The 17,579-nt window shown below is 38.1% G+C and overlaps 1 protein-coding gene across 4 annotated transcripts in view; it reads right to left on the bottom strand.

Moving 5' to 3' along the window:
• LOC306885268 (triple functional domain protein-like) overlaps positions 1 to 17,579 on the bottom strand; it is a 110,895-nt gene that overhangs the window by 77,699 nt on the left and 15,617 nt on the right. For all 4 annotated transcript variants that reach the window (XM_079441681.1, XM_079441679.1, XM_079441680.1 and 1 more), the window contains exon 2: positions 11,810 to 11,863. In XM_079441681.1, the coding sequence (XP_079297807.1) occupies positions 11,810 to 11,863 (54 nt within the window). The remainder of the gene's footprint in view (positions 1 to 11,809; positions 11,864 to 17,579) is intronic.

Raw genomic sequence — 17,579 nt, forward strand, 5'->3', positions numbered from 1 at the left:
TGGGTGTTCTGTGCCTTGCTCAAGGGCACCTCAGTCGTGATATTGAGGGTGGAGAGAGTGCTGGACATTCACTCCCCCCACCTACAATCCCTGCCGGATCTGAGACCTGAACCTGCAACCTTTGGATTACGAGTCCGACTCTCTAACCATTAGGCCACGACTTCCCCACAACAAAAAAAAATTATGATAAACCTAGTAAGTTGCAAAAAATATTTTACACAGCCCCATAGTCACCATACAGTTTTGCATGCAAGAATGAAATAATTTAATAGGAGGGTTGGGAATCGAAAAGCTATTCCAATTTTGGAAATAAGATCAGATGCGTAAGGTCAGGAATCTAATTACTTGTTATAAAATTCAATTTAGATTCTGCTTCTCGATTCCTGTATGTGCATTTGTGATTTCAAAAGATTCAACTGACGAATTCAACTGATTCAAGACGAAATAGAACTCACTTCTGCACTCGTGCGCTGTTTTCTGTGCAGAGCGCACACACACACACACACACACACACACACACACACACACACAGCTCGCACGAAAGCCATCTCTTATATACACGAACACTGGACTGAGCTCGCTTTAATCGCATTCTTACACATTCGAATGGACAAATACACACAAAATTATATCCAAATATCCCATAAATATAATCGGTTATGTCTTGAACGTAAAGAGGGTGTATTGGATCTGTGCATTGACAGCAGTCGCTGCTGCCAGTCATTAATGTTAATCAAAGAACAAAAGAAAAGAAAATCCCTCACTGATCTTGACTGAATCACTTTTGTAACCTTTAAAAAAAAGTTTATATTTTATTTGCCTGTTGATCGGCGCTGACTACTGTAATGGCAAAGTGCATCTGTGTATGCGATTATTTTGGAGATGCGTTCCAGTATAATTTATCCTTATTTAGGGTAAGGCCTATTCTATTTTGATCTCCAGTTTAATCAAAGTTAAACAGAAAAAAAGACAAACTGTAGCACTGCATGTGTTTCTGAATATTTATTTTATCAGACTGTATGATGAAAAACCACACACATGACAGTTAGAATTAAAATACGCAAATTCCTTCACAACCTACTCATACAGCGCACAGTGCCCTATTTTTACAGATTTCTTTAAACAGTTTATACAGTATAATTATGTTTAATTAAGCTGAGATATAGCACTATAAATTCTTAATTCATTTGCAACAAAACTATAAAGAATATTACACTGAATATTATATTTTGGGCCTTGTATTTTGATTAATACAATAAAAATAAAAAATAAAATACAAAACTAAAAATTAAAATTATCCCTTGTTCTAAATCAGTTATTATTATTTTGTTAAAAACAGGCCAAAAGAGACCTCCGAACAAGGCTACGAAAAAAAAAAAAGAAAGTTTTTGCTCAGAATTTTTTAATCTCTGCATGACTTTAGTCATAACATGATAAATATCAAATAACTTATAGCTTGACTACAAGTTTTAAAAAAGCACTACAATTATTATAATCAAGGAAATTAAACTTATCATCATGAAATTTGTCTAATGCCAAAAAGAAAGAGAAACATCGGAAAACAGGCATATTTATTCAAGACATTACTATATGACATGAACATGCATTTATCATTCTTACGATCACCACCAGAATGTCCAACTTCACCATGATGAACTTAAAATTGGGTTCTATTATTTTTCCTCAACAGTTGTTCTCACAAAACTAAATTAATTTCAAACACAAATTTGATAAGAACAGAATGAAAATTATTAGCAACACCAACATAACCGCAAAGCTAATATTTTCTGTTAGTTTAAGCACAAACTAAGAAAAGTAATACCAAAGTTTAACGGGGCAATAATTAAGACCAAACTGAATATGGTGCGTGTTTATGGTACATGTCGGCAATGTTTTCTTAGCGGGGGCGGGGCCTGGTGGAGGTGGGGCTTAGGTAGACGATATTATTGGATGTTGCGATATTTAAGGCGATTATCGATAAGATATTTTTGACATATCGCCCAGCCCTACTGTAGAATGAACAGGAAGATCAAGAAAGAAACATCGGCCAGTGCTTAAACGTGCATATGGACGTGTAGATCTGATGACAGGGAGTTGACAGTGATCAGTGTTGGGAGTAACGCGTTACAAAAGTAATGCATTACAGTAACGGATTACTTTTTGCTGTAACGCAGTAGTGTAAGGCATTTCTAATCAATTTTCAGTAATATTTTACTCTGTACATGTTCAATAACGCTTGCGTTACAACACACTTTTAGCCCGAAATTTAATTTTTTTAAATTTAATTTAATTTAATTTAAAGTCGGGCTCCGACTTTTTTTACGTCCCTATAGGGCCGGGCTTCGGGCCAATATTCACATCATAGTTCAGACGCAGGCCGATCCTCGGGCCCGTTTTAGGCTTCTACTTATCTTTATATTTTAGACATCCATCAATTATTGATGAAAAAAATGCCACGCTGGTGGAAACAACATGAGTCCGTGCTGCCGCGACTGTCAAGAGCGGCTCAACGGTGTTTAGTGTCCCGCAGCAGCAGCGAGCCATCAGCACAGCTGAAGAGTTCTGCGTTCAAATACACGCAATAAAGCTTGCTGTAAAGCCCCAGCATAAGTAATTACCATGAATGTGTCCGGGGGAAACAGTAAGGATTCGCCATCTCCTCATTAGACGCACCTTTAGAGAGAAGTGCATCTTCACGGATAGCGATTATATTAAAGAGTTTTTGTTTTTATTTCGTTAAGTAGTCATTTAAAGCTTTCTATAGATATATTTATCATGTCTGTGAGGCATGTATTCGCTGTCTTTCGGTTCATTTTTGTGAAGCGCTCCTGTTCAAAATAAAAGCACGACGTTTTGTTGATATTGTGAGTGCACACAAATAAAAGTAGACCCTTTACTGTTCTGAATGATGTATTACTCTTACCTTTATGAGAAAAAATTATGGTGTAAGTTTTTTCCATTGAAAAAAATTGCAACTGATTGCGTTGGTGCCTCCATGTCCTGCGCTTTAGCTTCCACTCTCCGCACAAACTACTGGATGCAGCGCACATTTATCTAGGTTTAACGTTTAAACATTGTTTTACGCTTGAACTGTTTTAGTACTTTAGAACATGCTTCATCCTGACATTAGCAGTGAATTAGCCCTTGAGTCGGGCTAATTCTGATAAGCTGTCGGACACAGGCCGGGCTAGGGCCTAAATTTGAGGCCTGTGAAGGGCTCTAGTACATTTTGTCATTTTAGAATGTTAAGTTCTACTTCTGTTGTTATACAGAAGTAGAACAGGTAATACTGGAGTCATGTAAGGCATTACAATTCTGAGACAGTAATATTGTAAGGTAAGGAATTACTTTTAAATAACAGTAACAAGTAATCTATAATGTATTACAGTTTGAAAGTAACTTACACAACACTGACAGTGATGAATGCAGTTGTCACTGCTGCCTGTCACATTCATGACACTGACAGGCCTTCAGACCTCGTAAACTACCTGCAATCCCTCAATCTCACTCAAATGTGTGTGTTGTTTCTCACTGCAGTGCTCCCTTTACTGCTTGCTTGTCATACCTGCTTCTAAATGATGAGCACTTCCCCACATGTCTCATATATCTTGCTTTTCTCAAATTCCCTCATTCGATATGTTTGTCATTGTTCTCTCAATTTCTCATGCTAAAGATCCTCCTTTAATCACAAACTAATTCTAACTAAATTGAAATTGACATTTATCCACCATTCATTAGTCATTCACCAAACTTTAAAAACATTACAGGGATAGTTCACCCAGAAATGAAAATTGTCATTAATTTCTCAACCTTGTGTCGTTCCAAACCCCTAAGACCTTTGTTCATCTTCCAAACACAAATTAAGATATTTTTGATGATTAAGAGCTTTCTGCCCCTCAGTAGGCAGCAACGCAACTGACATTGTTGTATTATGACATTGTTAAACTAGTCCATGTGACATCACTGGTTCAACTTTAATTTTATGAATCTATGACAATACTTCTTGTGGCAAAGAAAACAAAAATAATGATTTAATTCAATTTCTTCTCTTTCGTGTCAGTCTTCGGCATGCGTTTACGAGAAAATTGTTGAATGTTGTTATTTTTGTTTTCTCTGCACACAAAGTATTCTTGTAGATTCATAACATTATGGTTGAACCATTGATGTCACATGGACTATTTTAACAATGTCCTTACTACCTTTCTGGGCCTTGAACATGGTAGTTGTGTTGGTGTCCATGTAGGGTCAGAAAACTCTCGGATTTCATAAAAAATATCTTAATTTGTGTTCTGAAGATGAACGAAGGTCTTACAGATTTGGAACCACATGAGGGTGAGTAATTAATGATAGCATTTTCATTTTTGGGTGAACTATCCCTTTAACATTTTGAAGGGGAAAAAAATGGTCCATTTCTTTCTGCAACTTCAGAAACCTTTCTACTAGGGGTGTGACGAGACACTTATCCCACGAGACGAGACGAGACTGGGTTCACGAGAACGAGACAAGATATATATATATATTTTTTTTTTAAATCCTCAATAATGAAATATATTTATTCAACTGAAAAACACAAAATGCAGATGTAGGTGCATTTTGAAATCAACTTGTACTTTATGAAATTAAACTTCTATTTTAATGAATTATATGCAGTAATAAACAACATGTAAACTAGAGCTGCATGATTCTGGATAAATTGAGAATCACATTTTTTTTTAAATTAACCTGAGATCACGATTCTGAAAGAAAAAATATTAGAAAACTAATACGGTTCATAAAGACTTGTTTCACTATTGGAATCTCCTAAATGAATGATTCAATGTCAAATACATTTTTTAAACGGGTTGTCACCACCTCCTGGCGGAAGATAAGTGTACTTAAAAATAATAATAAGTTGTTTATATCCAAACTATAAACTTTTATCCCAGTAGGCCTACTTATGTTATTTAAATGTCTGTAACACAGAAATAATGATGTGTGGTTGAAAAGACTGTTTGTGTTGCTCTTTCTGGATCAGCAGCAGCATGATTGCAGATGTCTTTAAGACGCTTACGATGTGAAACAGGTGTTAGTGGAGTAGTTAGTGTGAGCAGCGCGTGTTTTGTCGCCACCCATATCAGTGAATGACAGTATTCTCATAGGAAGCGTGATGATGGCCGACTCTCTATTTCATTAACATGGGCAGCGACAAAACGTGCTTCTCACGATCCACTGACACTCGCGATGTTAAACAGATGTAATATACATAGCAGAATCGTTGTCATTCAGGAATAAGATCACGCGGGTGTTTGAAGCAAGATCGCAATTTTTTATTGACTAATGGTGCAGCATAATGTAAACACTGCAAAATGTTTTACGAAGATATTTTCACGTTATCACACATCTGATCTCGTCACATCCCTGATTTCTACTAGGGCTGCACGATATATTGCAAGCGATTGTCATGCGCATCTACTCAGTAAAGCCGGTTCCGTGATTAGCGGTAAATCTCCATCACCTGTTTTCAAATGGAGCGGCATTTAATACACAGAGCCGTAGTTCACCGACAAGCAGATGAATCGCCTGCCGCTCCATTTGAAAACAGGTGCTGGAGATTTACTGCTAATCACAGAACAACTTTACTGACGAGATGCGCATGACAATCGCATGCAATATATTGTGCAGCCCTAATTTCTACTTTTAAAGGAAGATAATCTGGATTAGAAGTCAAGAAATGAGGAGAAAATTAAGTTTTAAAGCACCCCCGCAAAAACAGACAGAGAGACGTGACTGAGGATTTGGGGAGAGAAATTAGAGATTCCAATCAGTCCTCTGGAATAATTCATTGGATAATTTTCATTAAATTGAGTCACCAGATCACTAAACATCTACATTGCCTTTTTCACACTGCGAGAACAGAATAAAAGATAAAAGAAATTTCACTGACTGATAGAATTAGAGCACGAATGAGCATTTGTAGGGCAACCTCTGCTTGAGACATACAAGCGCAAAGATGTGCACGTTTATATCTGTGCATTTCAGAGGGCAAACATCTTTATATTTCATATCTATCTTTTTTCCATGTGCATTCACCCTGCCAGAGAGCATTTGATGTTGCGCTCTCATCTGGCTGCTCCCTGCCAGCTTTTCTGAGGTCAGGCCCCCTAATAACAGGGTAGAGAAAACCAGAAGCTCACGCAACACACAGAAGATCTTCTGAAAGAGAGAGACTGAAAAAGCACAAAAACAGATTGGAAATATACAGTCATAATACAAAACAAATGTTTCTAGTAATGACACTCTGCATGTGAGTGGGGGGAAATAATATTAGACATCTCTTCCTCAACATCTTATGAGAGCGAGCGGACGTCCCTGACTGACTGACAGCTATCTGGAGGTTATGTAATGGATGGCTATACTGGATCTTTAAAGTGATAGTTCACCCAAAAAATTAAAAGTCTGTCAAGATTTACTCACCTTCAAGTTGACAGTAGCCACTGACTTCCATAATATTTTTTTCCATAAGGTGGAAGTCAATGGCTACCATCAACTGCTTGGTTACCAATGTTCTCCAAAATATCTTCTTCTGCATTCAAACAGAAGAAAGAAACGAGTGCAGGGTGACCAAGTAATGACCATTTTCATTTTTGGGTGAACTATTCATTTAAGATGGATTTGATTGATCGTACATTCAGGCAACCCACAGACTAATCGCTTTTTAAAATTGCGCAGTTTTATTTTGCACACCTCTACCCACCAAAACAGAAAAAAAAAAAAAAAAATTCAATTATATTTATATCAGTTATATTTATTGAAAAGGGGATTCTTTCATTTCTACACTTTCTTTACCCACCATAGCTACAATTTTAGTCCTTAGTCCTTTTTCTGGCCTTCAGAGCAGCACTTTTTATTTCGGAAGCTCTATCAATCTCAATCAACCATTTCTCCACCTGAGCAATTTGAGGCCCTGACCTACAACACAAGCTGATCAAGGCAGCTCTGCTTCTCTAGACCACCCATTTCATGCCAGCCTCTCATACTGCTCTACCACTCTGTCTTCTGAGTCACATATTCCTCCTCAAATCCTCCTTTAATTCACTTATTCTGGCCACCTCATCGCCATACTCTACATAATAAATGCCTGTCTCTCACCCGCTCGTCCTCCCACCCAAATTCTGTCCGTATCCTCCTATAAATCACACCCATGTGCTGTCCGACACCATAAGAACTGGAAATCATTAAGCCTTACAGATCGTCTTGTCTCTGTGACAATTTGAGGTCCATATAGGGCTATGAGAAGGCAATAAGAACTCAAACACCTTTTAAACATCTTTGGTTTGAAATAATGTAGAAAGGGATCATAATGAGCTAAAATGGCTGGAGCTTGGCAAACGTTTTCCAAACTAATCATAAAAATTAGTGACTTCGCATCAGACTCAGACTGACTGAGTTTTCCATTATTGAAATTCCTGAGTGTCCGTTAAGACCGTTACAACTCCAGAGAAGAGGAGGAGACTAAACACAGTTTAAAAAGTCCAACATGAGTGCCTACACTAAACCCTAATCCACAGCAGCACATACTATAATCCAGTGAGCCAAAACCCTTTTAAGTACCTTATGTTGTACTATCCCACTTCTTTTCTCCCCTCTTTTGTTAATTTAAAAGATAGGCAACACACAACTACTTCAAATCTTATAAACTAACAAAACCTTTCACTTTAAGTGTGCATTATTATGCTATATGCAGTCATTTTCATTTGAACAAACCGTCTTTGCCCAAATGTTATAAAATTTAAGTAAAGGCTGTGGGCATCAATGTTACCTCAAATAATGCAGCTTGTGACAGGTGCACTATTACTTTTCTAATCATTTAGTTTTTTTGTCTGGCAGAAAATAAATGGGCTACAAAATAAAATATAAAAATTTATTCTAAAAAAGATTTAAATTTTTTTTAAAATAAAATACAGTATAAGATATAAAATAAATAAAAATAAAAAAAAGAGGGACACAAGCCACATTTAGGGACCAGAATGTCATAATGATTTGGGACAGTTAGAAATGCACTTGAAAGCTATAACACCCATGTAACCATAGTTTGGCTGGTTAGCATGATCCAGTTATCTTCTGCTGGTAGAACGTTGCAAAAAAACAACAGACAAATAGATTTTTTGTGCAAGCAACATTTAAATATATTCTATTGCATTGTATTACAGATGTTTTACCACTTAGAAAAAAAATTTAAATAAATAAAAATCTTAAATGATCAACCTCTTTGGTGCCTTGCATGTCACAAATCAGGACAAAAATTACTGTTTGAAAGGGTGTTAACTTACAATGCTGAAAACTATCTTAATTTGTTGAATGTTGTGGAGATTTAGGTCTAATATTCAGACTCACTATAGCACTGTAACGCTTCGATCCAGGCCTATCTTGTTTGGACAGTGATCTCCTGTGACTGTGATGTCAGACCAGCCTATGAGCACATGTTTGTGTATCCGCTGGTCATGTGCTCTGTGGGTACTGAGAGGGGCAAAGAGTCTTTGATGGGGTGGGTCATGGCGTCTATTTATAGAAAGCACAGCTGCGGGACCCAAGCAACTTTTCTGTGTCAGGATGTTTGCGAGAGAATGTGCAGCCTATATTGTGCGATAAATACTCCATTTATAACACTACAATGCCTGAACTGATATGAGTTGGTCTAAAGCTGTACTTTGAACTATGGTAAAAGAGCTGCAAGTGGTTCAGTGTCTCAATGGAAGCCATTTTGGATTAAATATTTAGGGAGAGCAGTTATTCTTTGGCAGGAAGTCATGAATGCTTCCTCCAGGGGGCTCATGTTCGTAAACTGGTTGACAGAGAGAGGTGAGAATGTGAGAGATTACAGCAGCTGAGTCGTGCTGCTTTACCCAATAATCAAACAGACAGGTGCTCCATTAGCCAATCAGCAACAAGCAAACATCAACAGCAGCCAATAATCAAACATGGAAGCTTCAGATCATTTAAAACAAGGGTATTGATGGTGTAGAGTGTGTAAACAATTAGGTGGCACTTTATCTTTGACTACAAATGACTCGCACAACAAAACATACAATTGAAACCAAACTATAACATTTCTGCAGTAAGTGCAGTGTCCATTTTCTGTATGCAAGTGCAAATAACCATACTTTTGAGACAACAACTGGAAACCACTTCCAGAATGAAACACAGCGGTCATGTGACAACAATGTAGCACACTGACATATTTGCCATTGCATACTGCATAGCCTACTCTTTCACATAACCTAGTATTCAATTCCAAATATAGCCAAAGGCACAAACACACCTGTTTTTCAGGTGCTATTTGCATGTTTGAGCTGAGAAACTATACACATTCGAACAAAAAGCCTTCACTTTATTATGAATGCAAAAAATAAGTTGCTCAGAAATGTTAACAGGAAATAATGCAACAGATGGTGGGTGAATTATGCATCATGTTACACTATACAGAGCAAATTCACATCAGACTCTCAGCTTTGTTGATGCAGCACTACCAAGATGTCATCTCATGATATCTAAAAAATAATGACAATGATTGGTTTCTTTATAGCAACAGGTTCTTCATATTTTCCTGACTTTTTTATTTATTTATTATTATTGTGACGAGTCGGCTGCCTCCCCCCTGTCCATCATCACCACCCCGTCCCGTATTCGCCGCCCTTCACCAGGCTCACGACGGGAGTGGGTGTGTGAGACAGGAGGGGCGCTGAACACGCAAGGCTGGCGGCGTGTGATGAGGCGCACCTGACGTGAATAGAGCCTCATCACCGCCGCCGTTTAAATGCCGAGCGCGCCTCTCCTCGAGAGACCGGTCTCTTCCCCCGTGCATGCACGCTGGTGTCCTCGTGGGTCCAGGAAGGGAGCGTTGAGGGATTTCCTGCCGCCGCCAGAGACGCGAGCCGCCGGACCCGCAGTCCAGATGACGCCGCACTCGTGATACGGCCAACGGGCCAGGATGCCGGGCCGTAGAGTCCCCCAGAAGTGCCGCGGCCAGCTGAGGATGAAGCCGCGAGCGGAAGCCGCCGCCCCTCGCGCCCCGGACCAGGAGGGGAGCGCGTGCGGCCACCGGACTCCGCCCCTTCCCTGGACCCTTCCCTTCTGAACACTGCCCTCCTTCACAAGCCCCGCAGCACGACGAGGACACCAGATCCCCGTTTATTTTGGACACTTTTCCCCCTTTGGACACTTTATTTTTAATATTTTGTTTAATAAAAACCTCTCCGAGGCTTGACGCAGCTTTTCCAATAACAAGCTACTTTTACCAAACAGTGGTATAGCGTGACAAAACCACTGATTTATGTCACATTATTGTGCATTCGGGTTGGAAGATATATCGCATGCGATTGTCATATGCATCTCGTCAGTAAATCCGGTTCTGTGATTAGCGGTAAATTTCTATCACCTGCGTTCAAATGGAGCGGCATTTAATACACAGAGCCATAGTTCACTGACAAGCTACACAATATCACGTTCATTATCGAAGGCGATTCATCTGCGATAATGAACGCAATATTGCGTAGCTTGTTAGTGAACTACGGCTCTGTGTATTAAATGCCGCTCCATTTGAAAACAGGTGATGGAGATTTACCGCTAATCACAGAATCGTCTTTACTGACGAGATGCGCATGATCATCGCATTCGATATATTGCCCAGCCCTACTGCAGAGTTACAGATCAGCGAAATTAGGTGATCTCCTAAATGGTCCTCTATCTTTCAGAACAATTTACTTGATCAGTCAACATAAAAGAAACAGTTCAAACACAATTCACCATTTATTTGAGCCCTTGTTATAGAGAAATATCGAGTTAAACACTGCTGTTAATCACATAAAAGGTGTGTTTCTAGTTTTAAGTGTAAAAACATTTTTGCTGTTGTTGAAATCAAAATCCATACTACTGCTGTCATTCTAACCAAGACCCTCATTGTGCCTTTATTAATACATTATTTCATCTGATCATCATATATTTAAAAAGATAATTAACTACTTTTTCAAAAGAGTAGCTTGACCATCTAAGCTACTTCCAAAAATAAGTAGCTTGGTAAGCTACAGTTTCACTTCCCCAATGCTGGATACCATTACTTTTATAGTAGTATGGACTGGTTATTTGGAGAAGCATACTTTAGGATAGTAAAACCTTCCTTACAGCAAGCACAGGCCATAAAAATGTTCATGACAGAACTGCTGGATGTCTCGCTCTGAAAACACTGGCAGATTCCTCCCTATTGCGCACATGTGGTTCATTTTAACCCCGCAAGTGTGAACTGTCAACATTTCTGTGGCTCTGGGAGCAGTGATTTCCTGACTCAAAGTCATGTCAGAGATGCAAAGAATGTGTATCATACACAACATATGCTCCTGATCATGGCCAGCGAGCCATGTCCACACTATGCACGAAGAAAAAAAGTGTATATTAATGGACGAATGGTTGATCAGAGTCAGGGTTCAAGTCGCAGATAAAACAACTCATTGGTTGTCTGTGTATACGCAACGTCACACACTTTCTGTTGTTTGATGTTTATCCAGCAGACATGATATTTGCTGTGCTTCTTTTGCAGAAAGAGACATCCAGTCACTACATCAAGCAGAGACAAGAACCCTCAAACACGTCTTTTCTTTCATGATAATGTACAGACAAAACAAACAAAGCCAAAACCTGCCAAGCAGTAAAACACAGGTGAAAGTAAATAGCTAAATTAGATGTTTTTTTTAGGTTGTGATGAAACTGGAGGTTTACTGGCCAATCAGACTCAAGAATACAGTATGAACAAACTATCAACAGTTTTGAAGTTCTTTACCTGTTATTTGATTGGAGACGTCGGCTTTGGGTTCACATTTTGAAAGCGAACAATCTATGAAGAAAAAAAAGAAAAAAAAGATTAGTTAAACCAGCTAAATATAATCTGTAAAAGATCAGTTTCATTATAGTTGATAGTTATGATTTTAAGTGTGTGTGTGTGTGTATTATTTTAAGAACATTTTATTAATAATAAAAAAAATCAATTGAAAAATTAAGTAAAACTTCTGCTAGCAGATTCATAGATTGTCATAAGTTTCAATATTATGATTTTTTTTTATAAATGAAAATAAATAACAGCATAATAATAAAATAAAAATATTAAATACTATTAAAATAAAGAAAACAGAAAATGCTGCCTTTTAAAAAGCAACATTTTAGACAAATTCTAAGGCAGCAATTTGTCATCATCTAATTTGTATCCTTTTGCAGAGTAGGCAAAGCCAGAATGCACTGTGATAAGTTTAATGAAAAAAATTCAAGATGGTGTAAAATATAGATTATGAGCTTATTTCATTATTTATTGAAAAATACCAATGAAATACTGCAATACAACTGAAAATATATAGTGTGTTGTGCATCATTGTTATCATTAGCTTAGCAACACAATAACAACAAACTCTTACTTGAGGATTTATGATCAAGTCAGTTGCATGTGCAAGTTATTAAATAACACAGTTAAACACATTTAAATTAAATACAATTTCAATGCTGACTAAAGCCTTTTAAGATCTTCAGTGCTTGTGGTGCCTGGGGATGTTTTTTTTTTTTTTAATTCTCTCACAGATAACAGATAAGAAGTACATTTGACTAACATCAGTTTTAACTCCATGTGCTTCAGTTCTCCTTTACTGGCAAATTAACACCACGCCCAAGCTCTGGAAACATGAAAACTGTCTTTGCTTCATGCTGACCTGCTCCAGTGACCCTAAAACGTGCTGATGTTGGCATGGAGGTTAAAGCTTTGAGTCTGGGCAAAGTCACTGACTAATCCAGCAGAGCTTCTGACCTCTATATCACACATAAACTGCCTGACAGAGGGGAATCATGGGAGTTTCTGTTTTATAAGGACGCAAAAAGCAGTGTTACTGGCACATGTTGCATGTAGTCACATGCTTACAGGCAAAATATGGAGCATGTGAGGGCAGGATGAAAGAGGAGCGTGTGCAAAAAGATTCAAAAGCAAAAGGTAGTACGTTCTTCATGCCAGTTTTCTTAGCAAGACCAGCCATGAACTGCATTCACAGCTTAAAAGTGAAGCCATGCAGCTTGCATACGTCATAAGAAAAAAGCCTATACTTTTAATAAAAATTACCAACTCAAAAAAGTAAATAAATAAAAAATAAATGAATTTATCATTGATAAATCATTCACATTATGATAATTAAGATGCTTTTAGAAAAACACTGAATGAATAGCCATTTCATATTCTATAGAACAAAGCTATAACTGGTCAAATTAAATGCTTTTGTAGTTAGTTCACAAGCTAAGCGATTAGCCTACTGGCTTTGCATAGCACTTGCTGATTTGCCTGCTAGCTTAACTACCACTGCTACAAATGATAACTAAACTCTGTTTTGATTATCTAGATCATTATAATGTGATAGATTTTGGAATAAGCATTACAAATGGCCACCTGACAAACAAGTTTTTCTTCAAATTTTTTTAATATTATGGAAAAAGGTTTTAATTTTCGTTAATGAATGACAACGTCAAAATATTGGTTTATTTTTAGTTTACATGCAGCCAATCAGATTTTCCTTTTTTAATATTTTGAATTATTTTAAATTCAAATAACTGGATTATTCAATACCTGCCTGGATCATTTTAATATTTGATACTGCTCATAGAAATCTGAAAAAATTATTTTCTTTATGGTTCAAATTCAACACCACACTCAAAGAGGGGAACTCAAATCGCACGCTGGCCGGCAGGAGGGGAAGGGAAAAGCAGAAGACTTGCAGACAGAAAAGGGTCCCTCTAATCAGACACAGGATCTGAGGCGCAGTACACCCCCTCTCTCTTCCTCTCAGATCCTCTTTCTATCAGACACACACCGCCACAACATCCCATCTGCATCTCTCTGATGTCACAGAGAGTGGTGATGTGAGACAATGAGGTGATAAAAGTGTTATAAAGGCCACACACATATTATATACGTGCATAGTCATGGTATGAAGCTCATGGTGATGGTATTTTGATATAAAGCATGGTATTATTTGCATCTGAAAGAATGCCATTACACTGGTAATAGTAAAGCAGTGTTTGTATATATACCACTGGCTGTATATACAGCCCCACGGAAAAAGAAACAATGTGGTGAGTTTAGACAAAAAGACAATAGCAAGTTATATAGTTACAGTGGGGGAAAAAAAAAAAAAAATGTATTTGATCCCCTGCTGATTTTGTACGTTTGCCCACTGACAAAGAAATGATCAGTCTATAATTTTAATGGTTATTTGAACAGTGAGAAACAGAATAACTACAAAAATCACATTTCAATAAAAGTTATAAATTGATTTGAATTTTAATGACTGAAATAAGTATTTTATTCCCTATCAATCAGCAAGATTTCTGGCTCCCAGGTGTCTTTTATACATCTAAGGAGCTGAGATTAGGAGCATTCTCTTAAAGGGAGTGCTCCTAATCTCAGTTTGTTACCTGTAGAAAAGACACCTGTCCACAGAAGCAATCAATCAATCAGATTCCAAACTCTCCACCACGGCCAAGACCAAAGAGCTGTCCAAGGATGTCAGGGACAAGATTGTAGACCTACACAAGGCTGGAATGGGCTACAAGACCATTGCCAAGCAGCTTGGTGAGAAGGTGACAATAGTTGGTGTGATTATTCGCAAATCAAAGAAACACAAAATAACTGTCAATCTCCCTCGATCTGGGGCTCCATGCAAGATCTCACCTCGTGGAGTTTCAATGATCATGAGAACGGTGAGGAATCAGCCCAGAACTACACAGGAGGATCTTGTCAATGATCTCAAGGCTGCTGGGACCATAGTCAAGAAAACAACTGGTAACACTACGCCGCGAAGGACTGAAATCCAGCAGCGCCCGCAAGGTCCCCCTGCTCAAGAAAGCACATGTACAGGCCCGTCTGAAGTTTGCCGATGATTCAGAGGAGAACTGGGTGAAAGTGTTGTGGTCAGATGAGACCAAAATCCAGCTCTTTGGCATGAACTCAACTCACCGTGTTTGGAGGAGGAGGAATGCTGCCTATGACCCCAAGAACACCATCCCCACTGTCAAACATGGAGGTGGAAATATTATGCTTTGGGGGTGTTTTTCTGCTAAGGGCACAGGACAACTGCACCGCATCAAAGGGACGATGGACGGGGCCATGCACTGTTAGGGCCAGGGCATTTAAAATGGCCGTGTGTTTTGGGTCACTCTCATGCTGTAATACCCATCCACGACACAAGGCAACAAAGGAGTGGCTCAAGAAGAAGCAAATTAAGGTCCTGGAGTGGCCTTTCCAGTCTCCAGACCTTAATCCCATAGAAAATCTGTGGAGGGAGCTGAAGGTTCAAGTTGCCAAACGTCAGCTCGATCTGCAAAGAGGACAAAACATCTCCTGAGATGTGTGCAAACCTGGTGGCCAACTACAAGAAACATCTGACCTCTGTGATTGCCAACAAGGATTTTGCCACCAAGTACTTAGTCATGTTTTGTGAAGGGGTCAAATATTTTTCTCACTCACTGAAATGCAAATCAATTTATAACTTTTCTTAAATGTGTTTTTCTGTTTCTCACTGTTCAAATAAACATACTATTAAAATTATAGACTGATCATTTCTTTGTCAGTGGGCAACGTACAAAATCAGCAGTGGATCAAATAATTTTTTCCCCACTGTATATAATAATATATCGACTAGGGGTCAGCAATATAATCAAAATCTGATATGAGTAATTTTATTTCACAGTAATGATATATCACAATATTGTTATTTTTGCTTTAAATAAGGTCTTTATTATATCAAAATTTTTGATACCATAGAAATTTCATAATTCTTGTCAGTCACCAGTGTCAATATCACAAAAAACGAATACTATCATAAAGAAAATAAAATTAAAATAAATAAATTTAAAAAAAACTCGAAGACAAGCAAACAGTCTAGAAAATAATAGGACAAAAAACTACAGTAGAACAAATAAATAAGTGCTACATACACTGTATAAACACTAAATTTTCTTCACTGTGCAAATTAAATATTTTTTTATTAAAATTACAAAAGCGATTTAGTCAAGTGCAGTGGGACATTTTCTCTCTTTTGTTGTTTGATTAACATGCATGACAGACAGCAGGAATATTAGACTGCTGTCACTTTAAGAGCTGCATGGATCCAATATACTGTTACACATGTTTTCTTTCACTTAAAACCTAAATTATGGTGTTTATGAGGATACTTACAAAGACAGGGATTTTGATAAAGTGTATTTAACCATTTAAGGCCTATTAAGCGGCAAAAATAATTATGTTCAATACTCCCGTGCTCTGTGGGCAGTCTTCACGTGCACATGCCTCTGACTAGGCTCAGAAACAGTCTCTCATGAGTAGGGTTGGGCATCGTTTTGATTTGAACGATTCTGATTCCGATTCCGATTCTTCCTTTCGATTTCGGTTCTTTTCGATTCTCAATTCCGATTCTTTGTGGGCTGGAGTCAAAACATGTCACAGGCTCATTTGATTTCACAGAGGATAATTTTATTTTGATTCAATATGAGTTTTAGTTTTAGGAGCTGCAGCCCATGTAGGAGAAAATTACCACATATGCGGTAACTTTTCTGTGGCACTCTTCCACTTTCTCCGCTGGCATTTTCCCCTGCTTTGCTGCCAATGGAGTTTCACAACGAGTCTCCACCGGTTTAGCATTAGCAGCAGTAATATTAGGACTGCTACTACCGTGGGCAATTTGCATAACGCTACATTCATCTACGAGGGAAAAAAAATATTTCAGTAACGTTGTTGTTCACCAAATTTGGTCAAGCGCTTTATTGTTGTCACTTATCTGATTGTTGTGACGAGGTAACGTTACTAACGATGGTTAGCGCAGGGTTGCCCAAGGAGGACGAGACAGTGGACCTGCGCAGCACGTCAAACACGCTACACTCCTTAATTTGTACATCATGTAGGCGTTTCGTCATATTCGTAGTGCATCCTCCCGTGCAAGATATCATTTTGTCACATGTATTGCACTGTGCCGACCCAGGCTTTTTTAGTGTGAAATAAAGCCACACTTTTGAGCGCCGCTTACCGTGCTCCATAGCTGCAACTGAACAAGCGCGCGGCAAGCACTTCCGGAAATACGGTGGCCACAATGGAAACCAAAACTTGCGCGTTTGGAACCGATGATCGGAATCGAAAACAAATTTTAGAAACAATTCCAATGGCATCGTTATTTTTTTAACGGTTCCAAGTTGGAACCGGTTCTCGATGCCCAACCCTACTCATGAGCTCTATTTTGTTTTTATTTTTCATAAATTATCTTCGCTGGCTACACAAGCTCACACACACAGCTCAACAAGTGTAGTCTGATTCATGGACAAATGACTCTTATAAATCAGTTCTTTCAATGAATCAGTCAAAATGACTCAATCTCCAGACTTATTAATTAAAAAAAAAAAAAAAAGTTGGACATCTCTCATGAATCAGTCTATTACTGACTGAATCAAGAGTTATTGAAATGACATATGGCTCACTGGATGTATATATGACAACATGTAGTTAAATATAAACATTCACAAAAACATTTGTTGAA

The sequence above is a fragment of the Barbus barbus genome (genome assembly GCF_936440315.1).
Source record: "Barbus barbus genome assembly, chromosome: 19".
NCBI lineage: Eukaryota > Metazoa > Chordata > Actinopteri > Cypriniformes > Cyprinidae > Barbus > Barbus barbus.